This window comes from Anolis sagrei, chromosome 7, assembly GCF_037176765.1.
Source record: "Anolis sagrei isolate rAnoSag1 chromosome 7, rAnoSag1.mat, whole genome shotgun sequence".
NCBI lineage: Eukaryota > Metazoa > Chordata > Lepidosauria > Squamata > Dactyloidae > Anolis > Anolis sagrei.
The window spans coordinates 16,680,471-16,696,429 of record NC_090027.1 but is presented as its reverse complement, the minus strand read 5'-3'; the positions used below and the strand labels follow the sequence as shown (position 1 = coordinate 16,696,429).

The following is a 15,959-nucleotide window of genomic DNA, read 5'->3' as shown; positions in this document are numbered from 1 at the left end:
GATCCTGCCTTCTAACCCTTCCTCTAAGTCATCAGTAAAGATATTCAACAGAACTGGGCTCAGGACGGAACCCTGTCATGCACCGATTAATCTATTTTGCAATTAGTTTCAAACAGAGGGACTATTCAGCCAAGATTTCAAAGCCAATAAGGAATGAACTTCCCCTGCATTCAGGCCATAGTGCTGGAATGGATTCTGTATAGGGACTGCATTGCTTTCTTGATGTTAACCAAACAGCCAACTTACTAGATTTCTCACAATGCAAACACTATTTTATATTTCCTACAATACTACAGAAATAATCCCAGGATATTGTGGGAAAATTGAAAATGGCTGCTCATAACTATCTTCTTCAGAAGTGACAAGGTGGGCATCAGTGCTTTTGGATTTTGCCATACCATATAGTTTCCATAGGGAAGGCTGAACGAAGGAAGATAGATGCTTTTGGACTCTGGTGCTGGAAGAAAGTTCTGAGAGTGCCTTGGACCGCAAGAAGATCCAACCAGTCCATACTTCAGGAAATAAAGCCCGACTGCTCATTGGAGGGAAAGATATTAGAGACAAAGCTGAAGTACTTTGACTGCATCATGAGAAGACAGGAAAGCTTAGAGAAGACAATGATGCTGGGGAAAATGGAAGGAAAAAGGAAGAGGGGCCGACCAAGGGCAAGATGGATGGATGGCATCTTTGAATGACTGGATTGACCTTGAAGGAGCTGGGGGAGGTGACGGCTGACAGAGAGCTCTGGTGTGGGCTGGTCCATGAGGTCACGAAGAGTCGGAAACGACTGAATGAATGAACAACAATAAATATAGATTCCAGCAAATAGGTGTTTGAGACATCCCCAACCCATCTTATCTTAATGTTCATGTGTTGATTTCAGGCAACTCAGAAATCAACACTCTTTGGAGAAAGCTCTTAACTCACCCATCTTCTGTGCTCAAATAATAATTCAAAGTCAACATTGATTGATTGGATCCTACCTATTAACCTAATTTGGCTCACAAAGCAAATCTGCAGGTTCCAACATATATGAGAAGGGCTGTTATTTCTGGTGAATGGAGTTCTCATTCCAATTAAATAACACACAATAAATCGAGAAATGCATGTGAAGCTCCAGCAGCTTTGTTCAAACAGGCTTTAATTCGTTATGTCAACATAATGCCCCCTTTCGTAATGTCCGCAACTTTTATCTTGCTTTACTGGTAGAGCAAAAGACAAATGGTGATGCCATTAAGAAAACTCCCACTCCTGAAAAAACATTGCTTATATATCACCAATCACAATATTTCAGGTTTTTATGGGATGAAAGACTCTTTGTTGTCCTTATTTTTGCAATCTGGAGAATGTCTGTCTGAGGCTCCTTATAGAAAATGGAGAATAGAGGTACGAGGGTTGAATGAAAAGTAATGCCTCCACCTTTGTTGCTTGGGCTTGGATGAGAATATTTTAATAAATCAAATGCAGAAATAAGCCTTAGAATGTGCTCTTTTACCACCACTATTCACTGTTCCACATAATCACCAGACAATTGGATACATTTCTGCCAACAATGAACAAGTTTTCTGAAGCCATCATGGAAGAAGTCGACACTCTGTTTCCGCAACCAGCGTCTCACAGTTCTCTCAACGTCTTCATCAGAAGCATAATTATGTCCTCGCAGATCTTCTTTCATTATCGGGAACAGATGGAAGGCAGACGGTGCTAAATCTGGACTGTACGGAGGATGCCGTACCATGGTGAGATCCAGTCTCTGAAGTTTCAAGTCTGTGCACTTTCATTTCAGGCGTCAGCATCCTGGGTACCCATCGTGCACAGATCTTCTGATAGCCAAGCAAAGTTATAATGTGACCCACACGTTCTTGTGAAATGCTGATTATGCTTGAAATTTCTCTCTGAGTGATATGACAATCATCTTGAATCAATCTCTCAACCTTTTGCTTGTGAAATTCGGTGGTTGCTGTCACAGGACGCCCAGTTCTTTGTCACGCAAGTCAGATGTTCCCACGTCAACATCTTGAAACTTACTTGCCCAATGATGCACAGTACTCACATCAACACAATCATCATAAACAGCTTGCATTCTCTGATTAATCTCCTTTGGGGAGACACTTTCTGCTGTCAAGAATTCAATGACTGCACGTTGCTTAAGTCGCATTGACTGACTGTCTGCGCAGGGTTCTATGCTTTGCACTTTAACAACACAACCATTCAATGCTAAGGAGGGGAGTCTACTGAACAAGCCAGTACCTGCTGCATACCAGTACTGCCATCTGTTGAGGAGTTACAAAGGTGGAGACATTACTTTTCATTCAGGCATTTTCAACTTCTGAGTCCTAACTCCCTCTCCCTCCCTTGCATATACTCTAGTTCCTCCCTTCTCTCCCTCCCCTGACAGCTCTCTCTCTCTCCCTCTCTCTCTCTCTCTCTAGGCAGTTCCCCTCACAGGCAGAACAGTGCTGAATGTGCTAAATTAGGCCATTAGAGGAATTCATTTCTCTTTATTAGCCTGTGTCAAATCCTTTTTATTAGTGGCTGAAAACGACCTCTCTTCTGCAGTAAAATGTCAGGCCAGTTCAGCCCTTTTATTTGTTCTGCATTGACGAGGATCAAACTTTCCCTGAATTAGTGTAGAGAGATTTATTTCCTCCAAATTCTGAATGGCTTAAAGGTAAAAAAAAGAGAGGGAGGAAGAGAGAAGGTGTGTGCAGGAGGGAATGAGGAGTTATGGTGGTTGGTGGTCAACCATAAGTCCTGCTCAACTTGACTAGAGGCTTCATCTACTTAGACTCTTTCTTAGTGATCTCTCTTTTTGTTGTTGTTGTTTATTCGTTCAGTCGCTTCCGACTCTTTGTGATCTCATGGACCAGCCCATGCCAGAGCTCCCTGTCGGCCGTCACTACCCCCAGCTTCTTCAGAGTCAAGCCAGCCACTTCAAGGATACCATCCATCCATCTTGCCCTTGGTCGGCCCCTCTTCCTTTTTCCTTCCATTTTCCCCAGCCTCTGTCTCTTCTCTAAGCTTTCCTTTCTCTTCATAATGTTGCCAAAGTACGTAATCTTTGCCTCTACTATCCTTCCCTCCAATGAGCCGTCGGGCTTTATTTCCTGAAAAATGGACTGGTTGGATCTTCTTGTGGTCCAAGGCACTCTCAGAATTTTCTTCCAACACCACACTTCAAAAGCATCTATCTTCCTTCACTCAGCCTTCCCTAAGGTCCAGCTCTCACATCCATAGGTTACAACGGATCTTCGTTGCCAGTGTGAAGTCTCTACTCTTCACTATTTTATCGAGATTGTTCATTGCTCTCCTCCCAAGAAGGAAACGTCTTCTGATTTCCTGGCTGCAGTCCACGTCTGCAGTCATCTTTGCACCTAGATATACAAGGTCTGTCACTGGCTCCACGTTTTCTCCCTCTGTTTGCCAGTTATCAATCAGTCCAGTTGCCAGAATCTTCTTTTTTATGTTGAACTGCAACCCAGCTTTTGCACTTTCTTCTTTCACCTTGGTTAGGAGGCTCGTCCTCACTTTCAGCCATCAAAGTAGTATCATCTGCATATCTAAGGTTGCTAATGTTTCTTCCCGCAATTTTCACCCCAGCCTTGCATTCATCAAGCCTTGTACGTCTCATGATGTGTTCTGCATACAAGCTGAATAGGTTGGGTGAGAGTATACAACCCCTACGTACGCCTTTCCCAATCTTGAACTAGTCTGTTGTTCCATGGTCAGTTCTTATTTATTTATTATTTATTTAAAACTTTTATATCCCGATCTTCTCTACCTCCACAGATGAACCCAGACCAACTGACGGGAAAGATTCAATGCTAACACTAAAAATCTAAAACATAATACATCAACATTAAATTACCAAATACAAATAGGATGAATTACATAAAAGCCATTCGCCACGATAAAATCGTGTCCAACTCAGTCCGTATATTCAGTCCATATATTATGGTCAGTAACTTTGGTCAATTGCCGGTCTCAGACATCATTCCGCAAAAGCTTCGTTCCACAGCCAACTTTTCACTAGCTTTCTAAAGGTCAGGTGGGAGGGGGCAGATCTAATTTCATTTGGGAGGGAATTCTATAACTGAGGGGCTACCACAGAAAAGGCCTTGTCTCTTGTTCCCACCAGACACGCCTGAGAAGGTTTACCTACCGAGCCCAATTCAAGGCACAGGTGCTTACCTACAAAGCCCTAAACGGTTTGGGACCTGCCTACCTGCGTGACCGCATCTCCGTATATAAACCCACGCGCTCCCTCCGTTCATCCGGAGAGGCCCTGCTCGCGATCCCACCTGGGTCGCAGGCTCGTTTGGTGGGGACGAGGGACAGGGCCTTATCTGTAGTTGCCCCCTGACTTTGGAAAACCCTCCCCAAAGACATTAGACTAGCACCCACGCTGGCAGTCTTTAGGAAGAACTTGAAGACCTGGCTATTTCGATGTGCCTTTCCAGAATAGGATAACCTCCAGCACTACGTCCCAGAAGCACTTTATTAGAGCTTAAGACTCTCTGCACATTGCACTTGCCCAGAATCCCAACATATCACCTCTCACACCCAGCACTTTTTTAACCTGTACCCTTCATTGGCCCGGCCCTGGTTTTATTGCGTAATAGTGTAATGTTTTGTTTTGTTATTGCTTCTGTTTTTAATTTGCTTTGCATTGTATTGTTATTGTCTGTTGTTGTGTTGAGGCTTTGTAAGCCGCATCGAGTCCTTCGGGAGATGCTAACGGGGTACAAATAAAGTTTAATAAAAATTAATAATAATAAGGTGGTGGGACCGTGAGCAGGGCCTCTCCAGATGATCTTAACATTCTTGATGGTTCATAAGGGAGAATATGTTCGAACAGGTAAACTGGGCCGGAACCGTATAGGGTATTGTAGGTTAAAACCAGCACTTTGAATTGTGCTCAGAAGTTAATTGGCAGCCAGTGGAGCTGGTGCAACAAGGGAGTTGTACGCTCCCTGTACCCCGCCCCTGTTAGTAGCCTGGCTGCCGAGGGTTGGACTAATTGCAGCTTCCAGGCAGTCTTCATAGGCAACCCTACGTAGAGAGCATTGCAGAAGTCTATACGGGATGTAACCAAAGCATGGACCACCGTGGCCAAGTCCGACTTCCCAAGGTACGGGCGCAGCTGGTGCACAAGCTTTAACTGTGCAAAAGCTCTCCTGGGCACCTCCAAGACCTCCAAGACCTGGGGTTCCAGGCTCAGCAATGAGTCCAGGATCACTCCCAAGCTGTGAACCTGCGCTTTCAGGGGAAGTGTACCCCGTCTAGTACAGGTTGTAACCCTATGCCCTTTTCATAGAATCATAGAATCAAAAAGTTGGAAGAGACCTCATGGGCCATCCAGTCCAACCCCCTGCCAAGAAGCAGGAATATTGCATTCAAATCACCCCTGACAGATGGCCATCCAGCCTCTGTTTAAAAGCTTCCAAAGAAGGAGCCTCCACCACACTCTGGGGAAGACATAGTTCCTTGAGTGTTTAGAAAACAAAATTGTTAAGAACGTTGGAAGACAACCATAGATGTACACAGTAGGTAAAAGTAAAGGTAGTCCCCTGACATTAAGTCCAGTCATGTCTGACTCTGGGGTGTGGTGCTCATCTCCATTTCTAAGCCGAAGAGCCAGCGTTGTCCGTAGACACCTCCAAGGTCATGTGGCCGGCATGACTGCATGGAGCGCTGTTAGCTTCCTGCCGGAGCAGTACCTATTGATCTACTCACATTTGCATGTTTTCGAACTGCTAGGTTGGCAGAAGCTAGGGCTGACAGCAGAAGCTCACGCCGCTCTCCGGAATTGAACCTGTGACCTTTCGATCAACAAGCTCAGCAGCTCAGTGCTTTAACCCACTGCGCCACCGGGAGCTCCTATGTACACAGTATGTAACTTGAAAGTTTCATGTGGATAGGAAAGTCTGGTATTTTTCCTCTCAATTCCTGTGGTTCTTCATCTTTCAACCAGACTTGACTAGTCCGCCTTTCAATTGGAGAGCATCTTCTGACATTAGTCTAATGATAGTCCTTCAAGGAGAGGAATGTTCTCTGCAAAATTTCCACCCCCTTTTTGCTTTGTGAGATTCCGTGTTCCTTTGGAGACGCGTTCCCTTGTGCCAGGGGTCGTCCCCACAAGACGTGTCCCCTTGTGCCAGAAGTTTACCGAGCCCTGCTTTCCCTCCCTTCCCACCATGTACACTTTAATTTGTTCCTAACATTGAAAAGAAATTTGTGCAATGCGCAAAGGTTGGAGGTGCGTTCCTGAACTCGTACCACCTGGCATTACTGCTTAGATTATTAGTTCCTAGTAATTTAGTGCCCTTGCACAGGGTCGATTTGTGCTTTTCATTTCTAATTGATCTAGTGTCTGTTTAAATGGCAGCAGGCATCTGTTGAGAGTATGAAGGTTCATAAGGCGAAATAATTCATAACACCGTCTGGAATTTGCCTTTCATATCCCTCAGCTAAGCCTCAGCAGGGCTGCCTAAATTACAACTAGGGAGGTTTCCCCCCTTGCTTTCTGCGCCTGGCTTGGAGAATCTTGCATTAAACTGGGATCAGTATAGATTAGACTGTAATATGCTGCAGTATTAGTAGCTGCAAATGAAGACTTATACTAGAGTTTAACCCCTTCACCTGCCTTTCTCTTTGTCTTGGTCCGGGAAGGCTTGGCTAATCCATTGGTTCCTCTGATTTGTTGATGTGTATAATAGATCTTTCGGTTCACGGGACTCCTGAGATAGACATTAAAGACAATAGGCATTAAAGAAATTTAAGCACACTGACTCTGATTAAATAAAGAGTGGCTTTCATCCCTTAGTGGAATGGGCATATGGTATTTCCAGTTTCTCACATCTATGAAGACAAGAGGAAAATATCATCTCTGGTATCATGTCCAGTATCCCCATTGCCAAGTCATTGTATAGAGCAGTGGTCCTCAACCTTCCTAATGCCACGACCCCTTAATACAATTCATCATGTTGTGGTGACCCCCCAACCATAATATTATTTTCGTTGCTACGTCATAACCGTAATTTCACTACTGTTATGAATCGTAATGTAAATACGTTGAGCCTGGACCCCCAGGTTTCAGCGGTGACCAGGGGAGCATTTGCACAGCTCAGGCTCGTGCGCCAGCTGCGCCCGTATCTCGGGAAGTCTGACTTGGCCACAGTGGTACACGCTCTTGTCACATCCCGCCTGGACTACTGCAACGCTCTCTACGTGGGGCTGCCCTTGGAGACGGCCCGGAAGCTTCAGCTGGTTCAGCGCGCGGCAGCCATGTTACTAACTGGAGCGGGTGGCAGGGAGCACACAACGCCCTTGTTGTCCCAGCTCCACTGGCTGCCGATTTGCTACCGGACCCAATTCAAGGTGCTGGTTTTGGCCTACAAAGCCCTAAACGGTTCTGGCCCAAAATACCTTTCGGACCGCATCTTGGCCTACGAGCCCACGAGGACCTTGAGATCGTCTGGGGAGGCCCTTCTCTCGATCCCGCCTGCCTCACAGGCACGGCTGGCGGGGACGAGGGAGAGGGCCTTCTCGGTGGTGGCCCCACGGCTGTGGAACACTCTCCCTGCACACATCAGACAGGCGCCCTCCCTCATGTCCTTTCGAAAAAGCCTTAAGACATGGCTGTTCGAGAGGGCATTTAATTAAGTGCTAAACAATACGGTAAAGAGAACTGGAATGGAACAAGGAATATGAGACTGGTTATGATTCCACTATGAGACGAAGCGGATTTTTAGTGTAGTCTGTAATTGTTGTTTAGTTTATATGTTGTTGAAACTGGCTTTTTTGTAACTGTCTTTTATGTGTACTGTACACCGCCATGAGTCGCCCATATGGGCTGAGAATGGCGGTTAATAAGTGCATCAAATAAATAAAAATAAATAAATAAATATCTGATTTACAGGATGTATTTTCATTCACTGGATGAAATTTGGCACAAATACCCAATACACCCAAATGTGAACACGGGTGGGGTTGGGGAGGGGCATTTATTTTGTCATTTTGGAGTTGTAGTTGTTGGGATTTATAGTTCACCTACAATCAAAGAGCATTCTGAACTCCACCAATGATGGAATTGAAGCAAACTTGGCTCACAGAACTCCCATGACCAACAGAAAATACTGGAAGGGTTTGGTGGGCATTGACCTTGAGTTTTGGAGTTGTAGTTTACAACCCTAAACTAAACCAGGGATCCTCAAACTAAGGCCTGGGGGCCAGATACGGCCCACCAAGGTCATTCAACCGGCCCTCGCTCAGGGTCAACCTAGGTCTGAAATTACTTGAAAGCACACAACAACAACAACAACAACAACAATCCTATGTCATCAGCCAAAAGCAGGCCCACACTTCCCATTGAAATACTAATAAGTTTATATTTGTTAAAATTGTTCTTCATTTTAATTATTGTATTGTTTTAAAGTGTTTTTTTGCACTACAAATAAGGTAGCTATAGTGCGCATAGGAATTCATTATTTTTTTTTCAAATTATAATCCGGCCCTCCAGTGGTTTGAGGGACTGTGACCTGGCCCTCTGTTTAAAAAGTTGGAGGACCCCTGAACTAAACTATTATATATTGTGCCAGAAGCGAATTGAGAGTGCAGTTAAAATTTATTTTAAAACACAAAGTTAAAAACTTGGCATTATATTTCCTTTGACCAGAAACTGGCCACTTGAAGTACCTCTGGTGTCACTATAAGAAAGTCCTCCATTGTGAATGTGGCAGGGCTCTGGTTGCATTGTAGTAAGTGGTTTATGGTTTGCTTTTCTCCGCACTCGCATGTCATGAACCCCACTTTGTAGCCCTACTTCCTAAGATTGGCTCTGCATCTCGTGGTGCCAGAGTGCAGTCTGTTCAGCGCCTTCCAAGTTGCCAAGTCTTCTGTGTGTCCAGGAGGGAGTTTCTAATCTGATATCAGCCATGGATTAAAGTTCTGGGTTTTAGCCTGCCACTTTTGGACTCTCGTTTGCTGAGGTGTTCCTGCAAGTATCTCTGTGGATCTTAGGAAGCTGTTTCTTGATTGAAGGCGATGGCATGCTGGCTGAAACTTAAGCTGCAAGGTTGGGAAAGTCCTTAGTTAGTATTGCTAGTGACTGGGGAATTTGGAGCTCTCTTCTCAAAACTTTTTTTTTCAAAGCTATTCTCAAGTTTCATGTTTACAAGGCAGCAAATCACCGCACTTTCTAAATATTTGGATAAAGCTAATCAATTTTTATTGGGGTTGTCCTTTCAAATCATTCTGGAAGCATTGCAAATCCTTCAGTCCTCAAATCAGCCGCAGCCCAAAATTGTTCTATCCATCAGAAAAATAGAACTGCCATTGTTGAATTGCATTTGTCTCTGAACTGCTTTTCCATTTTCCTTTGTCCTTAGGCATCCCCTTTTCCCCCTCCTTACACTGCTGTTTGAGAAGTGTGAGCAGGCTACGCAAGGCTCGGAGTGTATCACTTCTGCCAGCTTTGATGTTGACATTGAAAATTTCGTCCATCAGCAAGAACAAGAGCACAAACCATTCTTCAGTGATGACCCTGAACTGGACAACCTGGTAATGTTTTGGCCTGCGCCAGTCAATCCTATCGATTGATGCTGTATTCTACACATCTCTCCCTCCTCCCCCTGCTCCATACTTCCAGACTATACTCCACATCGGAGTTTAGAAAAGTTATTTAGGGGGATTCTGGGGGTGATAGCACAGAAATAATTTTTTTCCAAGCTCTACAGCTGGAGAGATCTCTTATGAGGTTAATACCAAAGAAATCCCAATGTTTCTGCATGAGTAAGTTAGGACAATTATGGGAAAGCTGCACATGTTCTATTTTGCATAACAGAGCCCACTTCCAAGCATTTTTAGCCGTCATTCATGGTGATTTTTTTACAACTGTTGACCCAGAAAGATGTGATCGTCTGTCACATTACAGCAGTTTGGGGAGTGTGATTATATTTGGGAAATGACAATTTTTTGAGAATGAAATAACCAATATCGGGAGAGGATATTCTTACCTAAGGGGAAAAGCTTCTGACATCAAGGAGCTTCTGACATCTCAATAATATATAAAACCAAAGTAGTGATAGATATCCTAGATTTTTGGCTGGCATGGATGGATGAATGGATAGATAGGTAGGTAAGTAGGTGGATAGATAGATAGATAGATAGATAGATAGATAGATAGATAGATAGATAGATAGATAGATAGATAGAATTATGCCATCGTATAACATTCATATTATCCATAGTTGGTATTGGTATTGGTATACCTATTGGTATTAGCGCTCCATGCAGTCATGCCAGCCACATGATGTGCAATGGAACCCCAATGGGCATCATTGCAGCTCACTAAAAGGTTTGCGTATCATGCCAGGATGTAGCTATATCGGTGTAATGTTATGCTTTATAGCCTTTGATATAAGCCACAGTACAAAACAATCTATAAGATAAAATACTTCTATACCATCCAACATTGACCCCTGGTGGTGCAGCGGGTTAAACCGCTGAGCTGCTGAACTTGCTGACCAAAAGGTTGACGGTTCAAATCCAGGGAGCGGGGTGAGCTCCTGCTGTTATCCTTAGCTTTTCCCAACCTAGCAGTTTGAAAACATGCCTAGGTAAGTAGATCAATAGGTTCCGCTTCTGCAAGAAGGTAACGGCGCTCCATGCAGTTATGCTGGCCACATGACCATGGAGGTGTCTATAGAGAACGTTGGCTCTTTGGCTTAGAAATGGAGATGGGCACCACTCACAAGAGTTGGAAACAACTAGACTTAATGTCAGGGGAAACCTTTATCTTTACCTTATACCCTCCAACATTTCACTGAGAAACATAGACCCAAGCAACATCAGCGTAATGTCAAGATAGCAAAGGAGAAGGAGATCACACTAACTAGGGGAGACAGCAGAAGTTTGCTTTTGCTTGAGCCTTCTGGGACTTTGAACTCATTTTGAAGTATGCAGAGGAGAAAGGAGGAAAGAGAGGAAGAGAAAAACCAGGACATTTCAAACAAGGATGATATAATATTGGACAGGATTATTCATTTATTTATTTACTATACTTGTATACCGCTTTTCTCAGCCTTAATGGCAACTCAAGGTGGTTTACAACAAGTCAGTACACATAACAACAAAATACAAATAAAACATAAAAACAATATAAAATCACCATAGAAACAATAAAAACAATAAAAAAACAACATCATTATCATCAGCATCTCCTAGTTAAATAACGTCGTCCAAGTTCCATTGTCGAGTGATTCCATTTCCTATGTCAGTTACTCAGCATTTGTGAACGCTTGCTCATATAACCATGTCTTGACTTGTCTCCGAAATATCTATATTTACTACAAGAAGCATTGCCTGAACATCAAGCAAAAAGTGGGTGCTAGAAACAATATCAGACGAAAGCTGACTGGCACAACCTGGGGATCACAACCAGACACAGTGAAGACATCTGCCCTTGCGCTGTGCTACTCTGCTGCTGAGTATGCATGCCCAGTGTGGAACACATCTCACCACACTAAAACAGTGGATGTGGCTCTTAATGAGACATGCCGCATTATCACGGGGTGTCTGCGCCCTACACCACTGGAGAAATTACACTGTCTAGCCGGTATTGCACCACCTGACATCCACCGGGAAGTGGCAGCCAATAGTGAAAGGACCAAGGCAGAGACATCTCCAACTCATCCCCTGTTTGGGTATCAGCCAGCACGTCAACGACTTAAATCCAGACATAGTTTTCTAAGATCTACAGAGACACTAGCTGGAACACCTCAGCAAGCGAGAGTCCAAAAGTGGCAGGCTGGTCAAAGGACATTTAATCAACTACCAAACTCACACATTTTGTATTTTCTCTGTTTGTTTGCTTTCTTCTGTTAGAAATGTAATATAATTGACTGGCTGCCCTGACACAAGAAATAAATAAATCCGAAATGTTAGGAGTGAAGGAGCCAATCTAATCTCCTTAGGGAGGGCGCTCCATAGCCTAGGGGCCACCACAGAGAAGGCCCCGTCTCTCATCCCCACCAAACATATCTCTGCCAAATTGTGACAGTTACAGATCATGTTTACCTGTAAGCTCCTCCATCAAAATTTGGTGACTTATCTTAGGCAGTGCATTGTCTTGATACTATATCTGAAATCCCAGAGCATGGTTTTGATGTAACCCCCTTTATTGAAGCTAAGCAGGACCTAATGGTCCTCTATGCCAGGATAAGAGGCTGCCTTGGAAACCCATCTATGCCACCTTGTGTTCTTTCAAGGATAAAAACCAAGATAGAAATCTACAGTAAATATAGATATTCAGAACATTTGAACATTTTCTTAAAATGCTCTTGGTAGTTACGGGTATTTCCTGTACCTTGATAGGTCATGGTTGCGTGGTTTGCATAATTAGTGTGTAGTTATCTCTCTTAGGTGCTCATTATGCAAATCCATGTATTGTGATTGGCCAGCCCCATTATTACCCAAATGGAGCATGTAGCTTTGAATAGTTATAATGTTGTTATAGCTCAGTAACCACACTGTGCCTATACTGATAGAATTCCTCTAACTGGCTACTATAATCCTGTCTTCTTGGCGGCTTTGGTGTCGTTTGGATATGACAGCAAAAGTGCTTCTGTGCCCTCACAGATATATTAATGTGACTCTGGAATGTAATTAATGCATTTCGAAGTCAGGAAAGCAACTTGGAAGATATTAGAACAGACCACATAATGAGTCCAAATAGGCAGTGGACTCAAATAATCTGCGAATAATCCAATCCATGAAAGTGAAATATGCAAAAGTAGAGGGGTGACCATATAAACAATTAGGTGGTTCATTACATTACACTGCTTTGCAGTGGCTCCAGTCCTTTCTTGAGGGACGGTCCCAGAAGGTGTTACTGGGTGACATCTGTTCGGCCCCACAGCCATTGTCGTGTGGAGTCCCACAGGATTCAATTCCGTCCCCAATGTTGTTTAACATCTACATGAAGCTGCTGGGGGAGATCATTCGGAGTTTCGGACTGAGATGTTATCTCTACGCAGATGATGTCCAGATCTGTCACTCCTTCTCACCTGTCATCAAGGAGGCTGTCCAGACTATAAATCGGTGTTTAGCTGCTGTGTCGGACTGGATGAGAGCTAACAAATTGAAACTGAATCCAGACAAGACAGAGGTCCTACTGGTCAGTCGTAAGGCCGAACAGGGCATAGGGATACAGCCTGTGCTGGACGGGGTTACACTCCCCCTGAAGACGCAGGTTCGCAGCTTGGGAGTGATCCTGGACTCATCGCTGAGTCTGTAACCCCAGGTCTCAGCGGTGGCTAGGAGAGCTTTTGCACAACTAAAACTTGTGCACCAGTTGCACCCGTACCTTGGGAAGTCTGATCTGACCACAGTGGTCCACGCTCTTGTTACATCCCGAATAGACTACTGCAACGCACTCTACGTGGGGTTGCCCTTGAAGACTGTTCAGAAACCTCAACTGGTCCAGCGAGCAGCAGCCAGATTGCTCACCGGAGCGACATACAGGGAGCACACCACCCCCCTGTTGTGTCAGCTCCACTGGCTGCCGGTTCAGTTCTGAGCACAATTCAAGGTGCTGGTTTTGACCTACAAAACCCTGTACGGTTCCGGTCCAGTGTATCTCTCCGAACGTATCTCCCTCTACGTCCCACCCGGAATTTGAGATCATCTGGGGGGGCCCTGCTCTCGACCCCACCGCTATCACAAGTGAGGCTGATGGGGACGAGGAGCAGGGCCTTCTCAGCGGTGGCCCTTCACTTGTGGAACTCACTCCCGGGGGAAATTAGGGCATCAACATCCCTCCTCTCCTTCAGGAGGAAGGTAAAGACGTGGTTGTGGGACCAGGCCTTTGGGCAATCTGTCAACTAGATAAGGACAACCAGACGAATAGGACTGACAGGACTGACAATTGTGGAATTGGAAATTGAACTATGAGATAGTGAACGCTGACCGTCAATGAGGAGAAATTGGTTTGTATTGGTTTTATTGGTTTTATGGTTATAATGCAAGAATTGTTGTTTAATTGTTAATTGATGTTATGGTCTTTATTGCTGTTACGTGATGCAAGCATCGAATTGTGCCTTGCTTTTGTAAGCCGCCCTGAGTCCCCTTCGGAGTGAGAAGGGCGGGGTAGAAGCAACCTAAATAAATAAATAAATAAATAAAATAGCACATATTTTGTATCTTATCCTGTTTTGAAACCCAAAGGACTAAAATTTTTGTCTCAGCCCTTTGCACAAGGGAATGTGCCCTGAAGAATTAAACAGGAAGAGTTTTGGAAGGAGATCAGAATGTGTTAAATTCCTTTGTTTCGTAAGTTTGTCTGCAGCATTAAACAGCTTGTTGCAGCCGCCTCCTGCTATTTTTGCACAGATTATATTAAAGTTCACCGCTCTAATATCAGGATCCGGTGTCATTTATCTAAGGGATTCAATGTCAAAGTTAAATCAGAGCCAATGAATTCTGAAGCCTGGCAAGTTGCTGGTGTCTTCCCATGGGGTTGCGAAGTGACTTGACCACACTGCCATCCCCCTGTCATTTGAGCGTAATTAAATCCAATAAAGGACTCTAGCCACAAGGATGAAATATTTCCTTGCCTAGAAAACAGGATAGTCCGTCTTTTCCCCAGCTTCCCAGTTCAGCAATATCAGCAATTGCACCAAGATGTTCAAAACAGGAGTTGGGCACAATGTAAGAGCCCAAATCCTCATGCATGTCTAGACTTACTCAAATGCCCCATATGACACTTCATACTTTTCAAAGAACCATACAACCTACCCAAAACCAATAATAATAATAATAATAATAATAATAATTTATTTATATTCCATCCTTCTCACCCCAAAGGGGGCTCAGGGTGGATCACAATACACATACACGGCAAACATTCAATGCTGCTTTGTATAGACAATACACAGACAGACAGAACAGAAGGAGGTGCCATGGAAGGTTGGGCTCGAGTCCAGGGGGTGCTGTTGCTCTATCCTCTTATGCCGAAGAGCCGTCAGGACTTCCTCCTTCCTTTTGGTCGCCCAGCATTTTCTGATCTTGTTTCTTTATGGCATCGTAAAACACCTCCTCCACTTTTAGCGGTACCTAATTTTTCTAATCACAGCTAAAGCTGTTTATTAATTGCTTGGGTAATCAATGAGCTAGGCTGACAGTTGGCAGCTCACGCCAACCCGGGGATTCAAACTTGCAATCTTTTGGTTGATAGATCTTATAATTGCTGATGATTTACCAGCTGTGCTAAACCTCCAGTCCAAAAGTGCATCTTCCTTAAGGCCTTTAATGATGGTGGTTTCTCAACGGAAGTCAATAGTAGAATCATAGAGTTGGAAGAGGCCATCCAGTCCACTCCCCTGCCAAGCAGGAACACCCAATCCAAGCATCCCCAACAAATAGCCACCCAGCCTCTGCTTAAAAACATCCAGAGAAGGAGGTTCACCCCACTACAAAACAGGATATTCCACAGTCAAACAGCTCTTACTGCCAGGATGTTTTACCTGATGTTCAAATGGAATCTCCTTGCCTCGTGTTTAAATATTTGGTTGGATGAGAAAGGGGCAAGCTTGTTTTCCACTGACACTAGAACATGGAGCAATGCATTCAAACTTCAGGAAAAACCATTTTCCTGCTATCTTTCCATTTTGCTGTACATTCATGTTCAGTAATTCTAGAGACAGTTACTGTTATGTTGCCTGTTGTAGGCAGGCACAGAAAGCTAGAGTAGGATTGGCTAATAGACTAGTGCACAGTATTTGTTTCATTTGGATATTCATTTCATACCATCCATTTGGAAGGCACGAAAGACCCATTTTCAGATTAAACAAAAGGCAAATTTTATTTATTTATTTATTTACAGTATTTATATTCCGCCCTTCTCACCCCGCAGGGGTCTCAGGATGGATTACAATGTACATATATATGGCAAACATTCA

The 15,959-nt window shown here is 44.0% G+C and overlaps 1 protein-coding gene across 2 annotated transcripts in view; it reads left to right on the top strand.

Annotated features, from left to right (window-relative positions):
- The window catches only part of PKNOX2 (PBX/knotted 1 homeobox 2), a 475,342-nt gene that overhangs the window by 377,043 nt on the left and 82,340 nt on the right, over positions 1-15,959 (top strand). For both annotated transcript variants that reach the window (XM_060786950.2, XM_060786949.2), the window contains one exon: positions 9,390-9,561. In XM_060786950.2, the coding sequence (XP_060642933.1) occupies positions 9,390-9,561 (172 nt within the window). The remainder of the gene's footprint in view (positions 1-9,389; positions 9,562-15,959) is intronic.